Source organism: Dipodomys spectabilis, unplaced genomic scaffold (genome assembly GCF_019054845.1).
Source record: "Dipodomys spectabilis isolate Male_0828 unplaced genomic scaffold, ASM1905484v1 ptg000125l, whole genome shotgun sequence".
Lineage (NCBI taxonomy): Eukaryota > Metazoa > Chordata > Mammalia > Rodentia > Heteromyidae > Dipodomys > Dipodomys spectabilis.
In genome coordinates, this window is record NW_024870802.1 from 20,554,009 (window position 1) to 20,578,079 (window position 24,071).

The 24,071-nt window shown below is 39.4% G+C and overlaps 1 protein-coding gene across 1 annotated transcript in view; it reads left to right on the forward strand.

Annotated features, from left to right (window-relative positions):
• Positions 1–24,071, forward strand: part of Htr7 (5-hydroxytryptamine receptor 7) — an 85,548-nt gene that overhangs the window by 58,203 nt on the left and 3,274 nt on the right. Inside the window, exon 2 of the mRNA XM_042689387.1 lies at positions 22,421–23,176. Coding sequence (XP_042545321.1) covers positions 22,421–23,176 — 756 coding nt within the window. The remainder of the gene's footprint in view (positions 1–22,420; positions 23,177–24,071) is intronic.

The window sequence follows — 24,071 nt, forward strand, 5'->3', positions numbered from 1 at the left end:
TTGAACTCAGGGTTTTATACTTATTAAGCAGATGCTTTACCACGTGAACCACTCTTCTAGTCCTTTCATGAGTTGGCTTTTATCAAGATAAGTTCTGCTTTAGGCCAAGGCTAGCTAAACTGATCCTCTTATTTGTGTTTCTTTTTGTTGCTAGAATTCTGCAGATGTACACCACTGAACCCTGCCATTGTGATTCCCTTGTAGTTTGGAATGGCAGGCATAGACAATGTGTCTAGCCATTTGTTGAAATGGAGTCTTGTGATATTTTATGCTCGAGCTGGCCTCAAACTGGGATTTCCCTTGATCTCTGTCTTCCAAATAGCTAGGATTATGGGCTTGAGCCACTTGGTCCAGTCCAGACTCACTAACATTTATCCCAGGATGGTTTTGAACTATGAACCTTCCAGACTCCATCTCCTAAGTAGCTGGGATTAGAGGTATGAGCCACTGTGCCAACAGAAGACACTTGGCAAATTCAGTGCTAAGGATCTATTTTTGTTTAATTGCAGTAGATTTTATGCAGCCATGCTATGCGGATTTTTCTGTTTTGTGTATCATTTCAGTGGGAATGCAGCGGTTCTGAATTGTCTGTTAACCTTCTGCTGCACAGTTGCCAATAGCATTTAAAGAAACAGGTCATGCCTGGGCAGTGGATTGATGCAGAGCACTGGTGTTCCCAGGGAGCATTCCAGCACGCTTTTCAGTTCAGGCAGATGCACTGATGTGTGTAGCCTTCTTCCTTACAGTTTGATCATGGGCAAAAGAGAAGAAAATAGCATTTCAAATCAAAGCACTTGGTTATTTTGTTTTCTACTTTACATTTCAATGACTGTTGATTTTGTGGCCTGGGGAGACTAGTCCTAAAAGACCATATAGGAAAAAAAAAATCATAAAAAGAAGAGCCAGAACAAAGGCTTTGAGAATTGCTGGGTCTTCATGTTACTTTCAAGAGCTCTTTGTTATATAACAATATGAACATAGTTTGGGAAGAGGAAATGGTATTTGCTTGAAGTGTTCATTATTTACATCTGGTCGCAGTCATCATTTAGCTGGCAGATGTTCTGGGAAGCGCAGGGAGGGCCCTCGTGGTGTCTGGGGAAGGACACATCAGTGCCAAAAGAATGGGATGTTCTGTTGTACCATAGAGCTATGCATCAAATGCTGTAGGATCTCAATAATGAGAGGAAATAACAGCGTAGGAAGGCAGATTGGAATAGGAGACTGGAGGTGACTGCTAGCAAGGTCTGGAAGGGTGAATAGGAGTTTTCTAGATGATGTCAAGCTCCAAGTGCAAACTCCTGAGACCTCTCCACTTTGGCATATTGTTGTGTTTCCCTATAATTTCCATTCACTTCCTCCCTTTCCTTTTTCTCTTTTGTTTCCTATCTAAGAAAAAAAAAAGCAACTATGAACGACTCACTGAAATAAAACACTCCTATTTTTTCTATTATTTTTTTCATGAGATTCTAAGAAGAGTTTTTATTTTGTTTTACCCTAAGCCAAGTATAGATATAGACTATACTTAACCTTATGCAATACATTGGTGCCACAATCAGTGAATATTTAGTTAAAAAATGTGCAAAGAGAGTTGAGTTCCTGTAGAAATAGAGAGATCAGGAACAGTTCTATTTTCAGGCTTTATATTTGGGCTCAGTATAATTCTTTTTCTTCGAATGAGTCGTCTATTTGCTTTACAACTTCAGCACAATTATTTATAGATATGTATATAAAAGTTTGAGGTCTCCCCTGTTGTACTTAGACCACAAACACAGATTTCCTATGAGTCCTGCTTAAAATGCTCTATTTACTTGATGCTTTAGCAATACCATATGATTTGTTTGACGTTTGGAATCTTGTTTATACAATTAGAAACAATATTTGGTAAACTTGAAGGTGTTCTTTTTTAAAATTTAATTTTATTGTCATGGTGATATACAGAGGGGTAACAATTACATACATATGGTCACGAATACATTTCTTGTTGGACTTGTTAGCCCCTCCCTTTGAAGGGGTTCTCAATCAACTGTTAGAGGTATGTAGAGTGCTGGCAAAGGTATCTACATGTAGAATCTACTGCTGCTGTGACCCCTGATTGCCCTTGACTGTGCTGTCCCTCACTTCAGAATGCCAGGCTCTTTCCACTAGCTGGTGCTAATACTTGCTGTTGCAGTTCAGGCTCTGGGTAAGGGCAATTAGCAAGAAAAGTTTAATCATATATTCAAAAAGGTGCATTTTGCTCATAAATGCTTTGTTAAATGGCAACTCCTTTACACCAATATTTCAGTGTATATCCTATAAAATTAAGGAAAGTGAGAAGAAGGAATGGGTTGGGAGGGATGGATGAGAATGTTGAATGGGGTGACATTGATCAAGATGCACTGTGTCCATAAGCTGCTTTGTTGAATGGAAACTCCCTTGTGCAACTACTTTAAGATAACAGAAACAGAAAAACCATATTGAGTACTCATAAACAAGAACCATTGGGGTTGTGAGTAAGTGGGTGTCAGAGTTGATGAGGAAGCAGGGCTTGAGCAGGGAGTGTTGGAGGATGGCTGTATGAATCCAGCCATGGGTGTAAAGGGTAAATGCCTGGGCCTAATGGACTCTAGTTTTTAGCTCACTCAGTCTCCTCTGTCCTGTTTATTCTTAACAGGGATCTTTTATCATTCAAGAGTGCTGTTTTCCTCAGAAGCTCTTTCTGAGAAAAATGCAACAATACAGAGGATGGTTTTCTATGTAATGTGTTGGAAAGGAATGTTTCCAGTGAGGCCTCCCAGTCTTGGGTTCCTCTTCCTGAGGGCTAGCCTCATGGGGACTGTTGCAACCACTTTTCCAGCCTGCTTCCTCCCTGTGCTTTCTCTCTCTATTGAACAAACACCTTGAAGACCAATGTCAGACTAGGAACAAGAAAAAGCTTCATTTGTCACACACAGGAAGGCTGTGTGGGGAACTGCAATTTACATTTTAATGTCCTTCTTATTGCTGAAAACTGGCATTTTTATAGATTTTCTGTATTATTCATGAGTCTCAAGTCTTTGTAGTTTAAAAATAAAAGTTCAGGTAATCACTGGGAGAGAAAGGAAAGTTAAACTCTGACAGGCTTTCTCACTTTTTCCTAGGTCTTATCACTTTCCCATCTGTTGAAGCATTCTGGAACCTGTATTCAGATATCAGGAAAAAAAACACACACATGGAAATGTTAATTAAGATACAACATCTGGGTTCCTCATTAGCTTCAAATTTGCAAGAGGACGTGCTTGGTTTAAAAACAATTTCTAACCTTTATAGTGAGATATATAGCAGTACATGGTACCATAAGCACTTCCCTGCTGCTGAAGTGGATGAACCATCCTTCACAAGGTCCGCCATGGGCAGCCTGGCATTTGCACAGTGTTAAAGGCCCCCTGGTGGTTATGCTGCTTATTGGAATGTGTGAGGTTGGCAGTGCTAAGTAAAGATCAGGTGTTAACCTGCCTATTCTTCTAGAGTGTGTGTGTGTGTGTGTGTGTGTGTGTGTGTGTGTGTGTTTCCTGAAAGCATAGGCTGGTCCAGGGCACAGAGAAACCCAGGAATAGGTGCTATGGAAGTTTCTTTCCCAGAAATGCCTGGCATAAGCAGTAGTTAAGCTGGTGATGCAAAAGCACCTTGCAGAAAGGCCCACCTCCCTGTGGTCACATGAGTTTGACCAGGAAACACTCTAGGAGCAGAGACATCCTGATGTCTGGCTGCGTAGCAGGAAGCTGTGGTGTCATGGTCTATAGGATGTTGTATATTGCTGCGTTCTGGGGTCGGTCCTTGTCTAGAAGGTATGAGGCTGTAATTTGAGAAGTAGTGGAAATGAGGAACAAATCAGTGCAGTTGTAAGGACTAAGTAAATAATAGAAACAAGCCACATTTATTTAAAGTCTAGTACCAAATGGGAGCTCACTGTAACTGCTGCAATTCAGTGCTATTTCCTGAGTGAAAGGCTCTTGCCATAGGCAGTGTTGCTATCTATAGGGGAAAAGCAGGGCATGCTGTTCAGCACTTAGGTAATACTTTTTTTTTTCATGACAGTCTACAAGGTACTGAGTCTTGTGTTATATAGAGGTGTGTGTGCTTGTGTGTGTGTGTGTGTGTGTGTGTGTGTGTGTGTGTGTGTGTGTATAGAACTGGGAGCAACAGGTGGATAGATGAGAACCATTACAAAGGCAGCAAAGGAATTTGCCTCTAAGATTATAACCACCCCCTACCCACCCATAGGCTCTACTTGGCTCTTACTAAGAAGACAGAGTTCAAAATTGATCACTGTTTTGATTATGTCAATTCAGTATTTAGGTCTGTCTGAGTGATCAAACACCTCTGATGTTTTTAATTTCCTGTGTAGGACAAAGAAGTGTTTGCTACATTCATTCATCCATTCAGTTATGTTCTATCTCCACCGGATCAGCCATTGTACTGGGATTTTTATTTAGTACTGATCATAGTAAAGCATGGTTTCCATCCTAATACATCTTATATCATTGAAGATTCAAACCTCTACTTACAGTGTAACAGATCAGGAGGAGAAGGTTGAGAATGCAGAGCAGAATGCTGATGGAGATTGGAGGGTCTTTCTAGAGGAAGTAGCATTCACATATGTAAAGAATGAACAGGCCATAACCTGAAGAAGATTAGAGTGCTCCAGGCAGGGGAGCCACCTGAATCATGGGCATGAGCTGGAGTCTTTCCCAGAGTAGCTGTCAGTGAATGGCGCTGAATGGATTAGGAAGGAATATAGCACTGTACAGACTGGTGATGATGATACAGCCACAGTAACAGCTGTTCTACTTTGTCTTCAATACTAATGGAATTCACTCTTATAGTTGTCATTTATTGAGAATAACATACATGCCAGGCACTGTAGCACAAGTTTAAAAAAGCTTCTTATTTAAATCCTGACATAGAGCCCAATGCTGGTGGCTCACACCTGTAATCCTAGCTACTTAGGAGGCTGAGACCTGAGGATCACGATTCAGAGCCCATCCAGAGGCAGATAGAAAAGTCAAGGAGACTCACAGCATCAGAAGTGGAGCTGTGTGGTTCAAGTAGTAGATCACCAGCCTTGAGTGAAAAAGCAAAGTGAGAATGTGTGGCCCTGAACTCAAGATCCATGATAAGAAATATATCCTGACATCGTCTGGAAGGGAGGAACTGTTACTTTGCTTGGACATTTGAAGACCTGAGGCTCCAAGAGATGAAGGCCTATCTGCCCGTTGCCTCTCATTAGTCAGAAGCAGAGCTAGGATTCACATCCAGGCTGTTTGGTTTTGAGCCTAGTCAAGAATAATTTAGCATGTGACAGAGGAATTACTCATTGATCATTTCAGATTAATGTTGTGATTAATTTGAAGCTACTGAAAGTATTTTGGAGAGCTAAGTGGCTTTTTATCCTGAGCTAGCTGGCATCATGATAGAGAATTTTGTATGTGTATATTTCATGGCAAAAATGCATAACTTCTAGACTGTTCCATATCACTAGTCAATATGACTTGTCTTTTTTTTTTTTTTGTCAGTCATGGGTCTTGAACTCTGGGCTTGAACTCAGGTGCTGTCCCTGCGTTCTTCAGCTCAAGACAAGTGCTCTACCGCTTGAGCCACAGTGCCACTTCTGGTTTTCTGGTAGTTAATTGGAGATAAGAGTCTCACAGACTTTCCTGCCCAGGCTGGCTTTGAACTGAGACCCTTAGATTTCAGTCTCCTGAGTAGCTAGGATTACAGGTGTGAACCACCAGCGCCCAGTTATATTTGACTTGTCTTTAAAAGACAAGGGTAATTTTATCATACCTGTCAAGAGATGTGTTTTCTAGAAATTATGCTTGAATTCATAGACTAAAAATAACAATTAGACAGTAATTTTTCTCCTATGGGCAGAAATTTTCAAGAGCCATAGAATGACAGAGTAGAAGAAAAAACTTACTCAAAACTGAATTGTTTTAGGGCTTAAAATTACAGCAGGAGCTGGGTGCTGGTGGCTCTCACGTGTAATCCTAGCTACCCAGGAGGCTGAGATTTGAGGATCATGATGAAAGGCTATGAGACTCTTGTCTCCACTTAACTTCCAGAAAACCAGAAGGGGAGCCATGGCTAAAAGTGGTAGAGCACTAGCCTTGAGCAAAGAGCTCAGGGACAACATCCAGGCCCTGAGTTGAGTTCAACCCCTATGACCACTACCAACAACAAGAAAAGTGCAGCAGGAATTGTCTTTTATTGATGACAATGACTAGGAGAGGCAGAAAGAAACCAGTCAAGTAAAGGAGTAAGTAAAATATTGAATAAACTATACCATCAACTTAAAATGCAGGCTAAACTGGATGCCAGTGGCTCCTGCCTGTAATCCTAGCTACTTAGGAGGCTGAGATCTGAGGATGGTGGTTCGAAGCCAGTCTGGGCAGCAAAGTACAAGAGACTCTTATTTCCATTTATCCAGCCAAAGCCAGAAGTGGCACTGTGGCTCAATTGTAGAGCACCGTTCTTGAGTGAACATGTAAAGGACAGTGCCCAGCCTCAGAAGCACTCCCCTGGGACAGGGTTTTAAAACATTTTGCCTCCATTTAGTTGACCATTAAAGAACACTGGTACAGTATTTTAAGAATGCTTTTCCTCTGAAAGGAGTAAGGCTATTTATTGAGATGGCCTTATAAGAACAAATCTGGAATTATAAGGCATTTGGAGAAGTTAAGCTCCATCATTGACACTGTGTGAGTCAGCTTTCCATTACTGCAATAACTGAGATAATTGACTCCTGAAGAGAAAAGGTTTATTTTGGCTGACAGTTGTTGTAGAGGTTCCAGTCCATGCTTGGCAGACCTCTTTTAGGCCTCTTGGTGGAGGGGCTGCACTTCTGGTGGGAGTGACAGAACAACACCATTCATCTCATGGCTGAGGAATGAAAGAAAAGGAAGAGTGTGTCCAGGATTCCCTTTGAAGCACTTCCCCAGTGACCTAAAACTTACCACTAGGCCCTACCACTTTGTTTGTATCACCTTCCAATAGTACCAGGAGCTGAAGAGCAAGCCTTTAACATAGGGGCCTTCAGAAGAGCCAAAGTATAGCAGCTAGCATCACAATTTATGCTTATTAAAGCATGCCTACTGTGTTTTATGCGTTATAGAGTACCAAATGAGGATTTTTTTCCTTTATCATAATTTTCTTACATAAGTATTATTATTATTATTATCATTATTATTATTATTTTTGTTGGTCGTGGGGCTTGAACTCTAGGCCTGAGTGCTGTCTCTCAGCTCTTCAGCTCAAGGCTAGTGCTCTACCACTTGAGCTACAGAGCTATTTCCAGTTTTCTGGTAGTTTATTGGAGATAAGAGTTTCACGGACTTTCCTGCTAGGACTGGCTTTGAACAGTGATCATCAGATCTCAGCATCCTGAGTAGCTAGGATTACAGGTGTGAGCCACTGGCGCCTGGCACATAAGTACTATTATTAACCCTATGATAAAGATGAGGTAATGAGACCTTAGAGATTAAATTGCTCTTTGTAGTTTTAAGAGTTAGAAGTTGGGTTTGAATCCAGTGGGCTTGATTTGGAGCTCACCTTCCTGAACTTCATTGCCTCTGGAAGCTTCTCAGTTCCCTCTCTGAGAAGCAGAGCCATTGGCATAGTATCCAGAAGAATGTAGGCCATTTCAGAGAGATAACCTGCACACCCACATTCACGATGGTACCATTCATAATAGCTAAAATACAGAATTAATTTACGTGCCTATGGTGGATGAATGGATAAAGAATATGTGTGTGTGTACAAAGGTAGAATACTTAGAAAATAAAGAATAATCAAATCCTGTCATTTGCAGCAGAAGGAATAATGTACCTTTATATATTTCTTTTTGTTTTCTTTTGTCAGTCATGGGGCTTGAACCCTGGGCTTGGGCGCTGTCCCTGTGCTCTTCAGCTCAAGGCGAGCGCTCTACTGCTTAAGCCACAGTGCCACTTCTAGTTTTCTATTGGTTTATTGGAGATAAGAGTCTCATGGACTTTCCTGCCTGGGCTGGCTTTGAACCATGATCCTCAGATCTCAGCCTCCTGAGTAGCTAGGATTACAGGCGTGAGCCACCAAAACCCGGCTTTTATATATTTCTTTAAATGAGATAAGCTAGACATACAAAACCCAGTATTGTGTGTTCCTTTTCATATGTTGAAGTAAAACAAAGCAAAACACATTGAGATAAATGTAGAGTAGTGATTTCTAGAGGTCAAGAGGTGGAAGGCAGGGAGGGTGTAAGTGATGCATGCTGATGTTGTATGAATGAACAGTAGCACACTGAATTAGTATATGTCAATCAAAAATTTAAGTAAATATGATACAAATTATATCTTAATATTCATATCATATGAAGTACATGTCCATGCATTATGTCCTGTTATTAAGTCTTATTTTATAAATGAGGAAATTCATGCTGATAAATGTGCAAGAAAATATAGCTAAATGAAATCAAGTGCAAAGGTTTGCCTGTATTCTAGTACTTAGGGGGCTGAGGCTGGAGGACTATGGGTTTGAGGTCAGCCTGGGCTACATATTGAGTTCCATATCAGTATGGACTACATACAGATGGTATGTAGTGAGACACTGTCTCAAAAACCCCAACAACTAATACGTTTATATATGAATATAAAATATAAAAGCTATATTCTTTTCTACATTGCATAAATAGAATTATATTGTGACGGTTAATGTCAGTTATGAACCTGAGTTTAGAGAAAGTTTGGTAGAAAGTTGGTAATGTGTAATTCTTTATGAAACAGTGAAGGTGTTTCCTGGGATGATGGACATGTATGTCAGCAAACAGAGAGAGGAGGACCCTCCTGAATGTGGGTGGAATAATGCACAAGAAGGGGCCTGGATGGAACAATGAAACAGAAGGGGAAAGCTTCAGTGGGCATACATGCTCAACCTTTCTAGACTGGACACAATATTTTTCTTCTGCTGCTGTCACTTGTGGACCACAGTCTTCAGCTGTTGAATGTGAAATTGTAGCAGTCATTCTCTGGGGAATTCCTAGGCCTTCAGCTTGGTACTGGGGCTGCGCCATTGGTCTTTCTTACTTTCTGCTGTCCAGTTTCTTGGACTGGGTTGCTCCAGCTTCCCAATTTGCAGAATTGAGGGACAATTTAGCTTGCAATCCTATAAGCACTCTAATAAATACCATCCTAAATTACATACATTTTATTATTTCTGGAGAACTTCGAATAATATTGACTATTTCTTTACTACAACCATCTTTCTTGTTTACACAGAATGGTATATTTTGGAAAAAATTAACTTGTATGAGACCCAAAGTACTAAGATAAAAGCACACTACTAAAACAATTTCATTTTTCATGGGTTCTGCTTCTTTGACTTCCTCCTACTGTCTCACAGCTCATTTGGGATGGCTTCAGAAAAAATAGAGTATAAAAATCTAAAGTAGTTAAGTCAGTTTCTTAAAAGAAGTCCCAAGATCAAATGGAAACTCTTCACTAGCGTGTGTAAAGACATATTGATTGGCAGGGCATGGAGGTGCATCTGTGGAGTCCGAGCACTTGGGAGACTGAAAAAGGAGGATCATGAGCTAAAGGTTAGTCTGAAATACATAGTCAGACCTTGTCTCAAAAAATGTATACACACATATATACGTATATGTATAATTTTATGTACTTAAGATATAATGTAAAGAGAAAAGTCCAAGATGTAGAACATATAGAAAGAATATGGTCTCATTTATAGGCAAAGATTATTTTTCAATATGTGAATACAGCAGGCACACAGAATTTCTGGAAGAATGCACTGTTGGAGAATGCCATATTGGAGATCTAGGGTAGAAATGGAGGAAGGAAACATCACTTTTCAGTTCTGTATTATTTGAGATTTTTTTCTAGTCATCTATCAGTTTTTCAGCATTAAAAAGTGAGAAAGATGTCAGTGTTGAAACCTACCATTCCTTGTGATGGAGTCTGGTTTATCTCTATTATCTTCTTGAAACCAATAGAACACTTCTAAGGGACAGGAGACTGAAGCATATGGAATCCTTCAGTGTTCCAGGCACTGGAATGTTTCCTATTGCTGAGACAAGAGGACAGATTGCATCTGTTTCATTTTGCCATTCCTATTGTAGGTTGACGTGATACTGAAGGTGGTCAGTTCCATTGCTCACTGTCCCTTGGAACTCCTTGGACTTCTATGTGATTATTCATTAAATCAGTTATCACACATTTCTGAATTCCTTACCATGTGACACCCACTGAACTCCATACTTAAATTTTAAAAAGAAAGATATATTTTTTGCAGCTTATAATTTTGTGAGTGAGGTAGACAAATAACATAATGTGACCAGGGCCATTTTAAGATCAGAGTTCTAGGCTTGGGTACAGCTGGAGTGGGGAAAATGACTGACTGGAATAGAGATTCATCAAGAAAAGGGTTATAGGTCATCCAGGCAGAGGGTCTCACTACCCTAAAGTATTTAGGTGAAAATAATGTGTCAGATATTCTCCAATATTGCTAATTTTCTTCCTCTGGGTACATGAGAGACAAGGCTGCTATGTAGATATCTCACTGAGAATTGGCCTGGAGCATCTCTTGGGCTGAGAGAAGAGTTAACAGGAGTGAAAAGCAATTGTGTGTGTGTGAGAGAGAGAGAGAGAGAGAGAGAGAGAGACAGAGACAGAGACAGAGACAGAGTCAGAGAGAGACACAGAGCGAGACAGAGATCTAGCTTCTTTAGACTGGTATGGTATTTGAGAAATGAAAAAAACTAGAGGCAGGGAGGTGGATGTGAAAGGCAGGAGAGAGCCTTGTCTGTCTCTTGCTGTTTTCTCCCTGCGACAAAACACTGATTGCATCACAAAGTCTCATCAGATTTTACTTCTTAGCAGATTTAGAAGTAGATGGGGTTTCATTGTGTGATTCCTGATCATGTTGGCCTCTCTTTGTTTGCTGTAAGTGTTCCTAAGGACAAAAAAAATGTGAAAATCTTTCAAAGAGTTTCATCAGGCTCACAGATTTTCTCAGGGATTGCTGCTGGGACAATATAAGAAACTTCATGAAGTGGCATATTGTGTACACTCCCTGTTTTGTAGCTCACCAGCCTTCCCAGCCAGAATCAGGGCAGCAACTCTTTCTGGATTTGTATCAAGAAATAGCAGTGGCATCTCCCCACCTACCACCCCAAATCACATATGATGCATTATCTCCTCCCTTTCAGTCAATGATGAAGATTCTTCTATGTACACCTGCATAAGTAAATGTCCTACAACTCTTCCCAGTTGCTTCTCCCAACCTAGTACACTAGGTAGAAAATTAAGGGCACTTGTTCATTTCTCCAGCAGAGGCGATGGCACTAGTTTGAGGGCTTGCAGGAACAAGTTAAAGGTCAGGGCATTTGAGGCTAGAGGGCGAATGTTTTGAAGTTGTGTTTGGAGGGTGTGGGGCCACTCTCCGAAAAGCTGAAAAAGTGATTCTTTTAGGCTTGAGTTGGGAGAAACTGGTGGAAGGGACCACATGGTATTAAGTGTATGAAGCCAAGTTTCATGGTGGAATAGATAGAAAAATATAATATAAGAAATGGTAATGAATAAATGTACTCATTGCCTTACTCATGCAACTATAACCCCTCTGTACATCATATTTACAATAAAATAAAATTTGCAAAAAAGAAATGGTAAGTGCTGGCAAGTGTGAAGAAGTATGGATTAATTATAAAGGTAGAGAGTGAGTACCCACTGTATACTTCTGTGGAAGCCCAGTGTATTTGAAGGAGCCATGAAAGCAGTTAAGACTTAATTGAAGAGTCTCTGTTTTAGGAGACTAATCAAGAGCCTCATGTTCAGGAAAGGATTCTCTATGTCAGAATGTCTTCAATGAAAAGAATTATGTCTTCCTCCCTGTCCTGTGGGATACATGGTTCAGCTAGTTAGAACCCTCTTCAAGAGTAATGGAAGAGGAAAAAAAATTGTAGGAAATTTACCAATGCAACTGTGCATGGAAGAAGTTTCAACATTGAGGAGGAAGAAAGGAAGAGGCATATATATGTGATTTGGCATAGTGGGTGGGAAGGTTATTGTTATTCTTGACATAAATCCTATTGATCCTATCTTCATCTCCCTTCCCATTGTTCTATGAACACACGGATATAGGAACCAATTTCCTGTTCTCCTTAACTGTGTGATGTATCCACTTCCATACAACTTCTGCTTGACTTCTCCAAAGCAATTCTTTCCTTTTTTTTCTTAACAGATCCTGCTTTGCTCAGGATGACAGTGCTTTCAGATCATCAAATACTTATCTCTGAGCCTCTATTAGCATTATGGTGGTCATATCACATGGTCCAACGAGATGGAAGTGAGAATTCTTAGGGATGCCTACAGGAAAAGTCCTTAAAATTGGACACACTTGATCAGCAGTATGTCTTGCATTTTGGCTTGATTTTATTGGAATAGGTCTTGTGGATTGTCATTCTATATCAGTTTTTTCCAACTATGTCAAAAAAACCCCTAAAGCTTCTTCAGTATGCCACTCAATGACATCGTAAAACAGAAATTTTATCTCTTCCATAACATTTTGACATTTTAGCCAAGGGTTTATGACACTACTTTCTTTTAGTGTTTGGTGGTAAAATTTTAATTATCTGTTCTCATTTATTTATATTTTTCTCTGAGGAATTGAAAGGCTAACTTCTTGGGTGGGAAAATTCAGAAAAGTCAGTAAATTCAGATATAACTTAGATAGGCAAAACCTGCAAGTTGACAATTAGAGAAATATGGAATGACAGAAAAATGCAACAAAAATGACTGTCTAATGAGAGAGTATAGACAAGATTAGTCTCATTGGAAGGCTTGTCTCAACTTCACAGGTGTCAAATAGGTCTTTGCTTGATCCTGTTGGTGGAAGATGATGTTCTTGGCTTCTGCTATCACACTGGGCTTGTGGTAGCAGAAATTTAAGATGACCCAGTGATTCCATTACCCTGGCTCTTTTTTAAATTTTTTTATTGTAAAAATACTGTACAGAGGGGTTACAGTTACATGAGCAAGGTATTGAGTACATTTCCTGTCTACTCTGGTTCTTATGCCTAGTATAATCCCTTGTCTTTGAATGATGGTGGGCCTGATCTAATCAGGTAAGCCCTTTTCAAGGAGAATCTGCAAGTCCAAGAGATTTTTGTGTTGTGTGTGTCGGTCATGGAGCCTGATCTTTGGGCCTGGGCACTGTCCCTCAGCTCTTCAGCTCAAGGCTAGTGCTTTACCACTTGAGCCACAGCGCCACTTCTGGCTTTTATGGCTAATGTGGTGCTGAGGAAATGAACCCAGGGCCTCATGCAAGCAAGGCAAGCACTCTACCATTGAGTCACCTTCCCAGCTCCGAGTCCAAGAGATTTGAAACTACAGCAGATGCTCTCCTGTGGCCTTCAAGATATAACCTTCATGAGTTCTACAGCTATAAGGACGTGAATTCTGCCAACAACCACATATATTTGGAGGACTCTGAGTCTCATAGCAACACAGCCCTGGCCCACACCTTGATTCAGCCTGTTAAGATTCAGGTTGAGGATCCAAGTTGAACTGTGGCTGGACACTTGACTTTACAGAGTTGTGATATAGTAAATTGCTGTTGTTTCAAGTTATGACTTTTAATGAAGCAACAGAAAGCTAATACAGATATGAATTTTTAAATATCTATAGGTTTAACTGATTTGTTTTAAGTGAGTCTAGCTCTCGATAGGGAAACTCTAATTTCTTATTTTATATTAATATTACATTTTTGGTAAATGCCTAGGAGTGAGATTTCTGGGTCAAGGCCACACTAAAGCTATCAGCATAACTATGTTCATTGCAGCATTATTTACCATAGCTAAGGTAATGGAATCAGCCAAGATGCCCCTTAGTAAATGAATGGATCAAGAAAATGTGGTATTATGTACATATTGGAATTCTATGCTTTCATCAGAAAGAATGGTATCAACTTGGAAAAAATCCTATCAAGTGAAGTAAGCCAGACCCAAAGAAACATAGTCCCCCTCATTTGTAATAATGAATATATGTCTAGGATAGCCCTAGCAGAAGATCAAATAACTCAATAGCTATGTTCATATGATCATATAAATTGATGCTAATCGAAATGAACTCCAAGATATGGAAACGAGGTATTTTTGACTGTACTATTTGCAGTTATTTGTTCCTCTCCTCTCCTTTCTTCTACTTTCTTTTCCTCTCCTTTTCTTTTTCTATTTTATCCCCTGTTGCCACTGCTTTTGATTTCAGTACCCTTTGAGTTTATCTAACTTGGAGATGGGAAGGGGAAATCACAGAAATGGTGAGTCAGAAGACAAAGGGTGTACCAATGCAATAACGAAACTCACAAGACACTATGTTGGAAATTAACTTTATAATTTGGGGGCAGGGGAATCAAGGGGGAGTGAAAGTGGGAGAAAATGAGGCAGAGGGTAACAATGTTCCACAAGAATTGTCATCATTTCCTTACTTATGTAACTGTAACCCCTCTGCACATCACCTGTGCAATAAAATAAAAATATATTTTCTCAAAGAGGCTTTGAAGTTCTATTTCCAATGTTGGACTTGTTTGCTTTTTTCCTCTGTTCTGCCCACCTTTCTGCCACAATATTGATGTTAGAATGAGGAATTTAGATTGTTTAGCTTTAACTCTAATTGCAGCTTGGAAACACGGTTGAAAATGGCTTAAAAGTGTAGTTGAGCACCATTGTAATAATGGTTTTAGAGAACAGATCCACAACTAGGTTAATGGCAAGTGATGTCAATTGTATTTTTGAAATTTCACTTTTAATAGACACATAAAGTTTCCTGCATCTAGAACACTGCACAAATTAGAACTAAACAGCTTGTTTAATGTTCTTTTCTTTTAGAGACATGGTCTTACTTTATAACTTGGGTTGGACTCAGTCCTAATGATCCTTCTTACTCAGCCTCCTGAGCACTGGAATTACAGATGTGTGTCACCATTCTCAATTTTGTTTAATTTTTAAAAAGCAAGCATACCCATCTAGATAAAGAAATAGGACATTCCAGAACTCCATATTTTCCTCACACTTTCTTATGCACTAACGTCCTCCTCTTTTCTCCAGTTAACGTCTATTCTTATTTTGGTACATAGGTAAATTTTGCTGTTTTTGAACATTTTCTTTTAGTTTTGGTTTCTTAAGTTCAACATCATGCTCATGAGAATCATCCATAGCGATGGCGCAGCAACAGTTCATTCTCATTTCTTAGAATTCCATCACATCAGCACACCCTGGTTATGTGCCACTTTCCTATCGAAGATTGGTACTCACTTCACTCCTACAGTATAAGTTGTTTCACTAGGAGTTCCTGCCAGTTGTGCTGCTATGAATATTCTTGTATTTTGGATATAATATTCAGTCTATACCTAGAAGAATTGCTGAATCATAGAGTATGTTTCCCTCAGCTTTAGCACATATTAAAAATAGTTTTCCAAAGTTAGCCATGTCATCAGTTTACAGTCCTACCAGGAGCCTATGAGAATTATACTTGTGCCATGTCATTACAGAACACTTGATTTTAAAGATTTTACCATCCTCATGGTCAATTTTAACTAGTCTCATGGCCAGGACCTCCCACTATGCTTTTAATTTACATTTCCCCAATGACTCAAGATGTTGGTTACCTTCTCATATATTTATTGAAGATAAATAATTTCGCACCATGATCCATTATTGGGTTATATAATCAATTTTGTGCATTAAGACCAGCATTTAAAAAGGCTGAATGTTTCATTTCTTATAGTGAGCCATGATCCAAATGGTTTACAAAACCTTGTTGTATATTATACATATTTTTTAAACAAAGAAATCTACTCCTTAAGACATAAAAGCCATGACTCGTTCATCTACTGGGTAAGAGAATTGTTTAGTGGAGGTAATGGAAATGTGATTTATGATGTCTTTATCAGGCCAGACTGGAAGCAGAACATGTATAAAAGAAAAGAACTAGCCCTTCCCAGGGTTGCTTTCAATTTCTTGGAAATGAATGGAGGAAGATGACTTTTGACAACAGCATGTGGAACAAAAACCCAGGACAGACAACTTTAAATCCACAACCCTGAGTCTTCAGTCCTTATAAAAAGAGAAGGATGGTTTGGGAATCAGCGTGCTTCCGTGGCTTTTTGGTTATTCTGATAATTCAGCAGTTTGTGGAACCACTCCTGTAGTCCACAAAGTCTGGTGAATTTTTCCTTCTCTAAAGGAAGAGATCTTCTGGAAGAGGTCTCCTCTAAACTGTACACCCAGAGAGCCACAGCATTTCCACCAAGTTTCTTTTATCCCATAGCAATAAAAATTAGGAAAAGCCATTTAATTAAAGAACCATATTCTACAATTTTTATGAAGTTAGCATGGAAGACAGGCAGCAGAGGTGATTTGCTTCCAGTCCCTTTCTGAGCAGATTATAGTTCCTAATCCTCTTGTTCTCTCAATTAATTCTTACTTCTATACAACCCCTGATGTGCATTGCAGACATTTCTCAATTATATAGTACGTTTTCTCCTTTGTCTCTGAGATTTACTTTATACATTTCCATGCATTTTAATGTTAAAGTCGGAAGGCTTTAAAAGCACCCTGCTTTCTAATTAATAGTGAGCATAAATTTCAGTGTGATAAATATTAACCATGCATATTAAGTAATATTCAGAAATAATCTAGGCCTTTTTTTCCCTTTCTCTGTCTTGAAGGTAAGATTTGTCCTCTACAAGGTTTGGGTGAATGTACAATTTGAATAAGCACTTTCTTGAATGCCAGTATTACTTTACATAGTTAATTGTAGGATTTCAAATACCAATGAGTTTCATTTATTCATTCAAATTTATGAATATGATAAACACTTTTGACAGATACATAAAACAATATAAGATTTAATTATTGATTTTAAGGATTTTTGAGAACCATATTGTCTCTGCTGTCAGCCACTTACATAATTTGGGAATCACAGACTCTCCCTCATTTTATTCTTAATTTTAAAACCCCATTTTTTTTGTTTTCAATTGATCATAGGGCTTAAACTCAGAGCCTAAGTGCTATCATAGCTGGGCGCTGGTGGCTCACCTGTAATCTTAGCTACTTAGGAGGCTGAGATCTAAGGATTGTGGTTTGAAGCCAGCCCTGGCAGGAAAGTCTCTGAGAACCATCTCCAATTAAGCACCATATAAGCCATAAGTGGAATTGTGGCTCAAGTGTTAAGGTGCTAGCCTTGAGCAGACAAGCTCAGGGAAAGTACCTAGGCCCTGAGTTTGAGCCCTAGGACTGGTACAAACAAATATTCATGTATAGAAAGTTATAAAGAGAAATGGCAAATGGCTTGCAACTCAGATAAAACTGCAATTGTAATTTTGGTGGATATTCTTGTGGAGATTATTAGTTCATACATACACACAACTTTATGTTAAATATTTCATATATTTTATGATATATTCTATTTATGTTTTATAGTCTAAGTGCCATTTTTCTATCACTCTTCTGTCAGGAAACTTACATGTACATTATCACTTTGGTTTTTGGGGTTTAGAGTTTTTAGATTTTTCTTTTCTTTTTTTTTTGTGTTGATCTTTTGAAACAGTCTCACTAGCTCAAGCTCCTATTTTAGCCTTCTCAGTGCTGAGATTATAGGAATGTATCGTTATACCTGGCTAAATTAGAATTTTGAATCATCGCCTGCAAACACATCTGTACATTACTGGGTATAATTCATGTATTTAATCTATTTATATCTACATAGATTGCATCTCTTTTTCCCCTCTTGGATGTTTTTTGCTAATGTCTTTGTATACTAGCTATTTTGCATTTGCATAATGACCTTTATAAAATCCTGAAAAGTCTGCTTGCTGAGCCAAAGAGTGAGTGTTGATATATATCAACTGCTAAAACATCCTGTAGAGTTGTTATCTCTGTTGGCAATTCTGCTAGCAAAGTAATAGAGAGCCTGGTTTTTGTCCTGAAGTTTCCCGGTATTGGATTTTGTCTTTCTTAAAAATCTAAATGATTGAAATGTACATCATTGTGTTAAATTTTTCATCTCTGATTATTGATCGATTCCACATATTAGCTATTAGTATTTGTCTTTGGTTTTTGTTCAGTTGTTTTATTGGAATGGTAATCTTTGTTATTGACCTGAAAGAGAGACCTTTCAGTACTGGAATATTGTTGGTTGCATTTACTTTTAACTCTGTGTGTAGTGATTTTTAAATTAAATGATCATTTATTTCTTTTCATGCATAAAAATTTTTGTCAGTAAAATGTGTCACTGTGTCACTTTATAATGTCAAACTTTTATCCTAGTTAAGAACAGCCTTTGTCATTTCAGGATTGAAGAAATACTTGTATTTTGTCACAGTAATCTTAAGCTTTAATTTTTCATGGTAATCTTTGATCTATCTAGGATTTATATTTAATAAGGTAAAAGACAAGAAGATAAGATTATTTTTTTATTACAAATAGATGCCAGAATGCATGAATAACCAATCTTTTATTGCTGATTTAAACAGAATCCTGTAATTTTAAATTCCCTTACATATTTGAGTTAATTTATTGGACCTCTTCTGTTTTTGAATAGATATTATTATGCTTTTAGTTTTTTGAATTTGAACTATTTTATGGGATTAAGTTTAATTTCTGTATTCCTTTCAGATTGTGTCCCTTTTTACAAATTGACTTGATGAACCTTAAAATCATTTGACCAAACTAATAGTCCTATGTAAGTTTACAGTTTGGGTTGTATGCTAGTTATGATTAATAAGGAAGATTGGTACTTTTATAAAATGAACTTTTCTCATTATAGAAAGAAAATTTATTTTTCATGAATTCAGGTATTATTTTATGTAGTTCAGTAGCATTTATTGTGTTTTATTCACATAGATCCTCACCATTTTTAAAGCTTTTCCTTAGATAGTTTTGAATTGTTAAAAATTACTTCCCCATTATATTTGAAAATGTTTAATCCTTCAAATCATAAGCTCTTGACTTTATTTTAAATCCAGACAGTTTAGTGGACATTTTTTTCCCCTAGTAATCTTTCAGTTGGTTTTAGCTTTCTGAAGTCTTAATGAAGTGGCACTCAGTAGACTAAAGAAGTAAATGTAACAACTTTACTGTAGGATGTAACTTGAAATAGTTACACAATGGGTCAAAGTACAACAGTGTTATGGAATGTAATTTGTACACTCACGCAGAGAGAATAAGACCCCATGACTATTAAATAGAATCTGATAAGTGTACTAGCACATGTAAAGATGCTCTTACTATGAGATTTCCCCACATTCTGAGATATCTTTTAGGACTCCCTGAATTAATATCTAAGGATTAGTTCTGTATCATTTATGTAGGTGGGAGAAATGCTTAATTTTTAATCAAGCTCAAAGGTATGTTGCTCTTCCCAGTATGGAAAATGCGAAAGAGTGTAAGGGAAAACAGAATTGCCATCCACAAAAATAGGTGTTTACAGGGCTGTGAATTCCAGGCTTGCTAACTTTTGTTTCTTTTGGTAACTCTACAAATAATTTTGTGTCCTGTGTAGTTCTATTTTGTTACCCCCTTTCCCCTTATGTAGGTGTAAGGTGGTCTGCCATTGCCACCTGGTGGCCACCTGGGGAAATATGTGAACTAACCTCAGATTGCTTAGTTCATGAACCAGAGACTTCAGATTTGGCTGGTGTTTTGCAATCCAAATCCAGATTAGAATCATACCCTTGATGTCTTAGCTATAGACACAGAGAGAAGGGGAATAAAAGTCTTAAGTTCTGTGAAATTGCCTGTTAAAGGAAGCTAGGACACAAGAGGAAAAAATCCCAACAGGCCACGTCCACAGGATCTCGTAGAGGGCAAGGAAGAGATCCAAGAGGGATGTGTAAAGGGCTTTCTCCAGGAAACAGTTGAGAGGATGTCTTAAGCAAAGCAAGGGAAGGAGATTTCCTTTTGTGGTGGTTTGTCTGAATGGAGCCCTGGCTAGGATCAGTTTCTTTGTGAGTCCCCAGTCAGTGCCAACATCTATCTATCTATCTATCTATCTATCTTTCTTTCTTTCTTTCTTTCTTTCCTTCTTTCTTTCTCTTTCTTTCTTTCTTTCTTCTCTCTCTCTCTCTTTCATCTGAAAAATTTCCAAATATGTTGTTCTCGTAGTTTTAAACACAGATAATTCCATAAAAAGCAAATCCTAGTTTATATTTCACCTTTCTTTCCCACTTTTCTTTTTCTCTGTTCTTCCTAGTTCCTTTTTGTAATTTTTTTTTATCAGCTCTTATTCTTGCATTCTCAAGAAAACATGTATACCCCTCCCCCCCAACTCTTCTTTCAGTTTTGGAGCTGAAACATAATCCTAACTTCAGTGGATAAACCTAAGACTACTGTTGCTGGGTGAGTTGCATCAAGAAAAGGGGAAGGGAAAGTGGTAAAGCCATGAATGCCAAAGTTCTTGGAAGGGACCAGATGTTGCCTTCATATTACTGGGCTCAATCCTTTCTTCCTCTCCGCATGATTTCTTCTTGTGTCCATTTCCACAAAATTTTGCCTCTTTCATCTACTGTTATACCTCCAACATTTAGGACAGTTCCCAGCATGTGAAAGGAGCTCTTTTAATACAGTCAGCCCTTTGTATCTGTGAGTTGTTCATCTTCAGATGCAACCAACCACAGATAGAATGTTGTAATGCTTAGGCATACTATGGCTGTGTCTGTCCTGAACACATGTAGACTTGTTTGTTTTTTTTTTTTTAGAATATTCCATAGACAATATAGTATTACAACTATGTATATAGTACTTAAATCATGTCAGTTATTATAAGTAATCTAGATGTGATTTAAAGCATATGGTAAGATGTGTGTAGGTTAGGTATAAATACTATGGCATTTTATATCAGTGACTTGAATATCCGCAGATTTTGGTATCTGTGTGTGTGTGTGTGTGTGTGTGTGTGTGTGTGTGTGTGTGTGTGTATGTGTGTGACTGGAACCAGTTACACAGAAATGTCTATATTAGTAGAGGGAATGAAGAGATGATGTTCATGCATATTCTTTCTTACTAAATTTTAATTTTATTTTGTAAGTATTCTATTGAATTTTCATTGTGGAAGCCTGGGTTTAGATTTTGGTGTGATAGTTTAAGTATCAATTTTTTAGAGCGATTATTTTACATTTTAGCATCCTAGTTGATCGGCTTTCAGAAAATGGTGTTGGCAAGTTAGAAACTCTCTGTACCTTTTCTTTTATGTAACAAGAATATGTCTTTGCTATACTAAAAGAATGTAAAAAAAATGCAACAAAATGATGAGCTTTTATGTTTTTGTTTCTCAAGTGCTTTCTGCATCCTTCCCCAACGAAGGTAAGACTGTTAAATATGAGGGGAAAAAACAAAATTGAAAAGCTGCGAAATACTCTGGTTTTGACCATATATTTTACAATATAGACATTATCTATTTGTTGTATTTCTTTTGCACTATAAATTCTTTATAACAGAGATGAAGAAGTATTTATTCTTTATGTAGAACTAAGCACAGAGGAAACATTGGATTTGCCTGATATTTCTCAGCGTTTCCCCCTTTCTGAACTGGGCAAAGAAGCAAAAGTTGTTTCGATTTTAACGATTTTTTTTCTGGTATTTTTCTGGTGTGAGTGAATTCTCTGAAGATTAAAAAAAAATCACTTCCTATTTTCAGTCCCAAATCCTAGGATTAAAAAAACAAACAAACAAAAAAATACCTTACAAATCTATGTGATGTAAAGCAGTTGAAATGAATTTAAAGCTGCCCTGAGTTGAGGCTGCTGAGATCAGAGGGAAAATAATGCCATTGTGACAGACGCTGGTCATTTGTGAGGATGTGTTACAACGTTCCCGATTGGGCTCCATGTCTTGCCCCTGCTTGATTTTAGTCCTGATCGTGGTCATGGAGGAAGGCCAGGTGTCACATTGTAGTTCATTGACAACATGATTGGCCACAAGCAACAAGCGATGACATGGACAAAGCTTTTTTAAATGTGTTTTTGTGTCCAGACTGGAATTTGAACTTGGGCCCCCACATTCTCTTGGCATTTTTGCTCAGGGTGGGTGTTCTACCATTTCAACCACACCTCCACGTCCAGCTTTTCTTTTCTGGCCAACTGGAGATAAAAATCTCGTGGGCTTCCCTGCCTCTGTCTGGCTCTGGACGGTGATCCTCAGATCTCAGCCTGCCCCGGAGTTAGGAAGAGGGGTCTGGGTGACCAGCGCGTGGCCGGATGAGTGGTTTGAGGTCTCGGTGGTGTGTCCCGGCTCAGACCCCTCTTGCGGTGTCAGAGGTGGCGTCTCAGAGCCCCGGTCTGCACCCAGGAATCATGGTGTGAGGGCGGGCTGGAACCTCCCCGGTCTTCACCGTGTGTCCCTTTCCCCTTCCTCCCCCAGGTACCTGGGGATCACGAGGCCGCTCACCTACCCGGTGAGGCAGAACGGGAGATGCATGGCAAAGATGATCCTGTCGGTCTGGCTGCTGTCCGCCTCCATCACCCTGCCGCCGCTCTTCGGGTGGGCCCAGAACGTGAATGACGACAAGGTGTGCCTGATCAGCCAGGACTTCGGCTACACCATCTACTCCACCGCCGTGGCGTTCTACATCCCCATGTCGGTCATGCTGTTCATGTACTACCAGATCTACAAGGCGGCGCGCAGGAGCGCCGCCAAGCACAAGTTCCCCGGCTTCCCCCGGGTGCAGCCCGAGAGCATCGTCTCGCTGAACGGCATGGGGCGGCTCCAGAAGGAGGTGGAGGAGTGCGCCAACCTCTCGAGACTCCTCAAACACGAGAGGAAAAACATCTCCATCTTTAAGCGGGAACAGAAAGCAGCCACCACCCTGGGCATCATCGTCGGGGCCTTCACCGTGTGCTGGCTGCCCTTCTTCCTCCTCTCCACTGCCAGGCCCTTCATCTGCGGCACCTCCTGCAGCTGCATCCCGCTGTGGGTGGAAAGGACATGCCTGTGGCTGGGCTACGCAAACTCGCTCATTAACCCTTTTATATATGCCTTCTTCAACCGGGACCTGCGGACCACCTACCGCAGCCTGCTCCAGTGCCAGTACCGGAACATCAACCGGAAGCTCTCGGCGGCGGGCATGCACGAGGCCCTGAAGCTCGCCGAGAGGCCCGAGAGGCCCGAGTTTGTGCTGTAAGGTCACTTATCACTCTCTTCCTCTTCTCCCCAGCCCAGATGCCCCTCAGTAGGTGAACGGATCAAGAAAACGTGGTATATATACACAGTGAATGCTATGCCTCCATCCGAAAGAATGGCATCGCCCCATTCGTTAGGAAATGGAAAGACTTGGAAGAAATTATATGAAGTGAAGTAAGCCAGGCCCAAAGAAACATAGGTCCCATGGTTTCCTTTATTTGCAATAACTAGTGTATGTCTGAGTCAAGCAGAAACGGTCAGATGAGCTGATGTTAGGTGAAATGAACCCCAAGATAAGCCTTCAGGCAACTTCTTAAAGCATATCACAGAAAGCTATCTGAATCAGTAGCTAGCTGCTGCTCCACAGAATGGATTATTTACATTCAGAATAGTGTAGACTCTGGTCCTCTACCCAGTAAGCTTTCAAAAGCCAAATCATCCCACCGAGTGGGATGAATCAAAAGGTAGAGGCTAGATGGATTAGTCTCTTCATTGGCTTTTTCTTCAGAAACATTTGAGGGCCTACTATGTATAAGAAACGGCACCAGATAAGGTGGGGATAGGAAACTAAACATGGGAAAGTCTTTCCCCCTGGAAGCTTATGGCCACCGGGCTGAGGTAGTAGGTGATGACTAGTAAAAGATTTACAACTAGAATAAGACCCAATCAGGTCCACTGGCTGCATAGTTGCATTCAGGTAAATGTTAGTTGAGCAACTACTTATGGATTTGAATTGCCAAAAATTACTTAAGTGTCATGCTTTGGAGACTTCTTCTTTGGCACCTTTGGGTTGGGTTTTTGAGCTATACTCTATAGGGCCTGAATAATAGGACCGGTCTCTGCTCTGGCATCTCAGGAAGAATGACAAAAGGCATCCAATCCATAGTCCTCA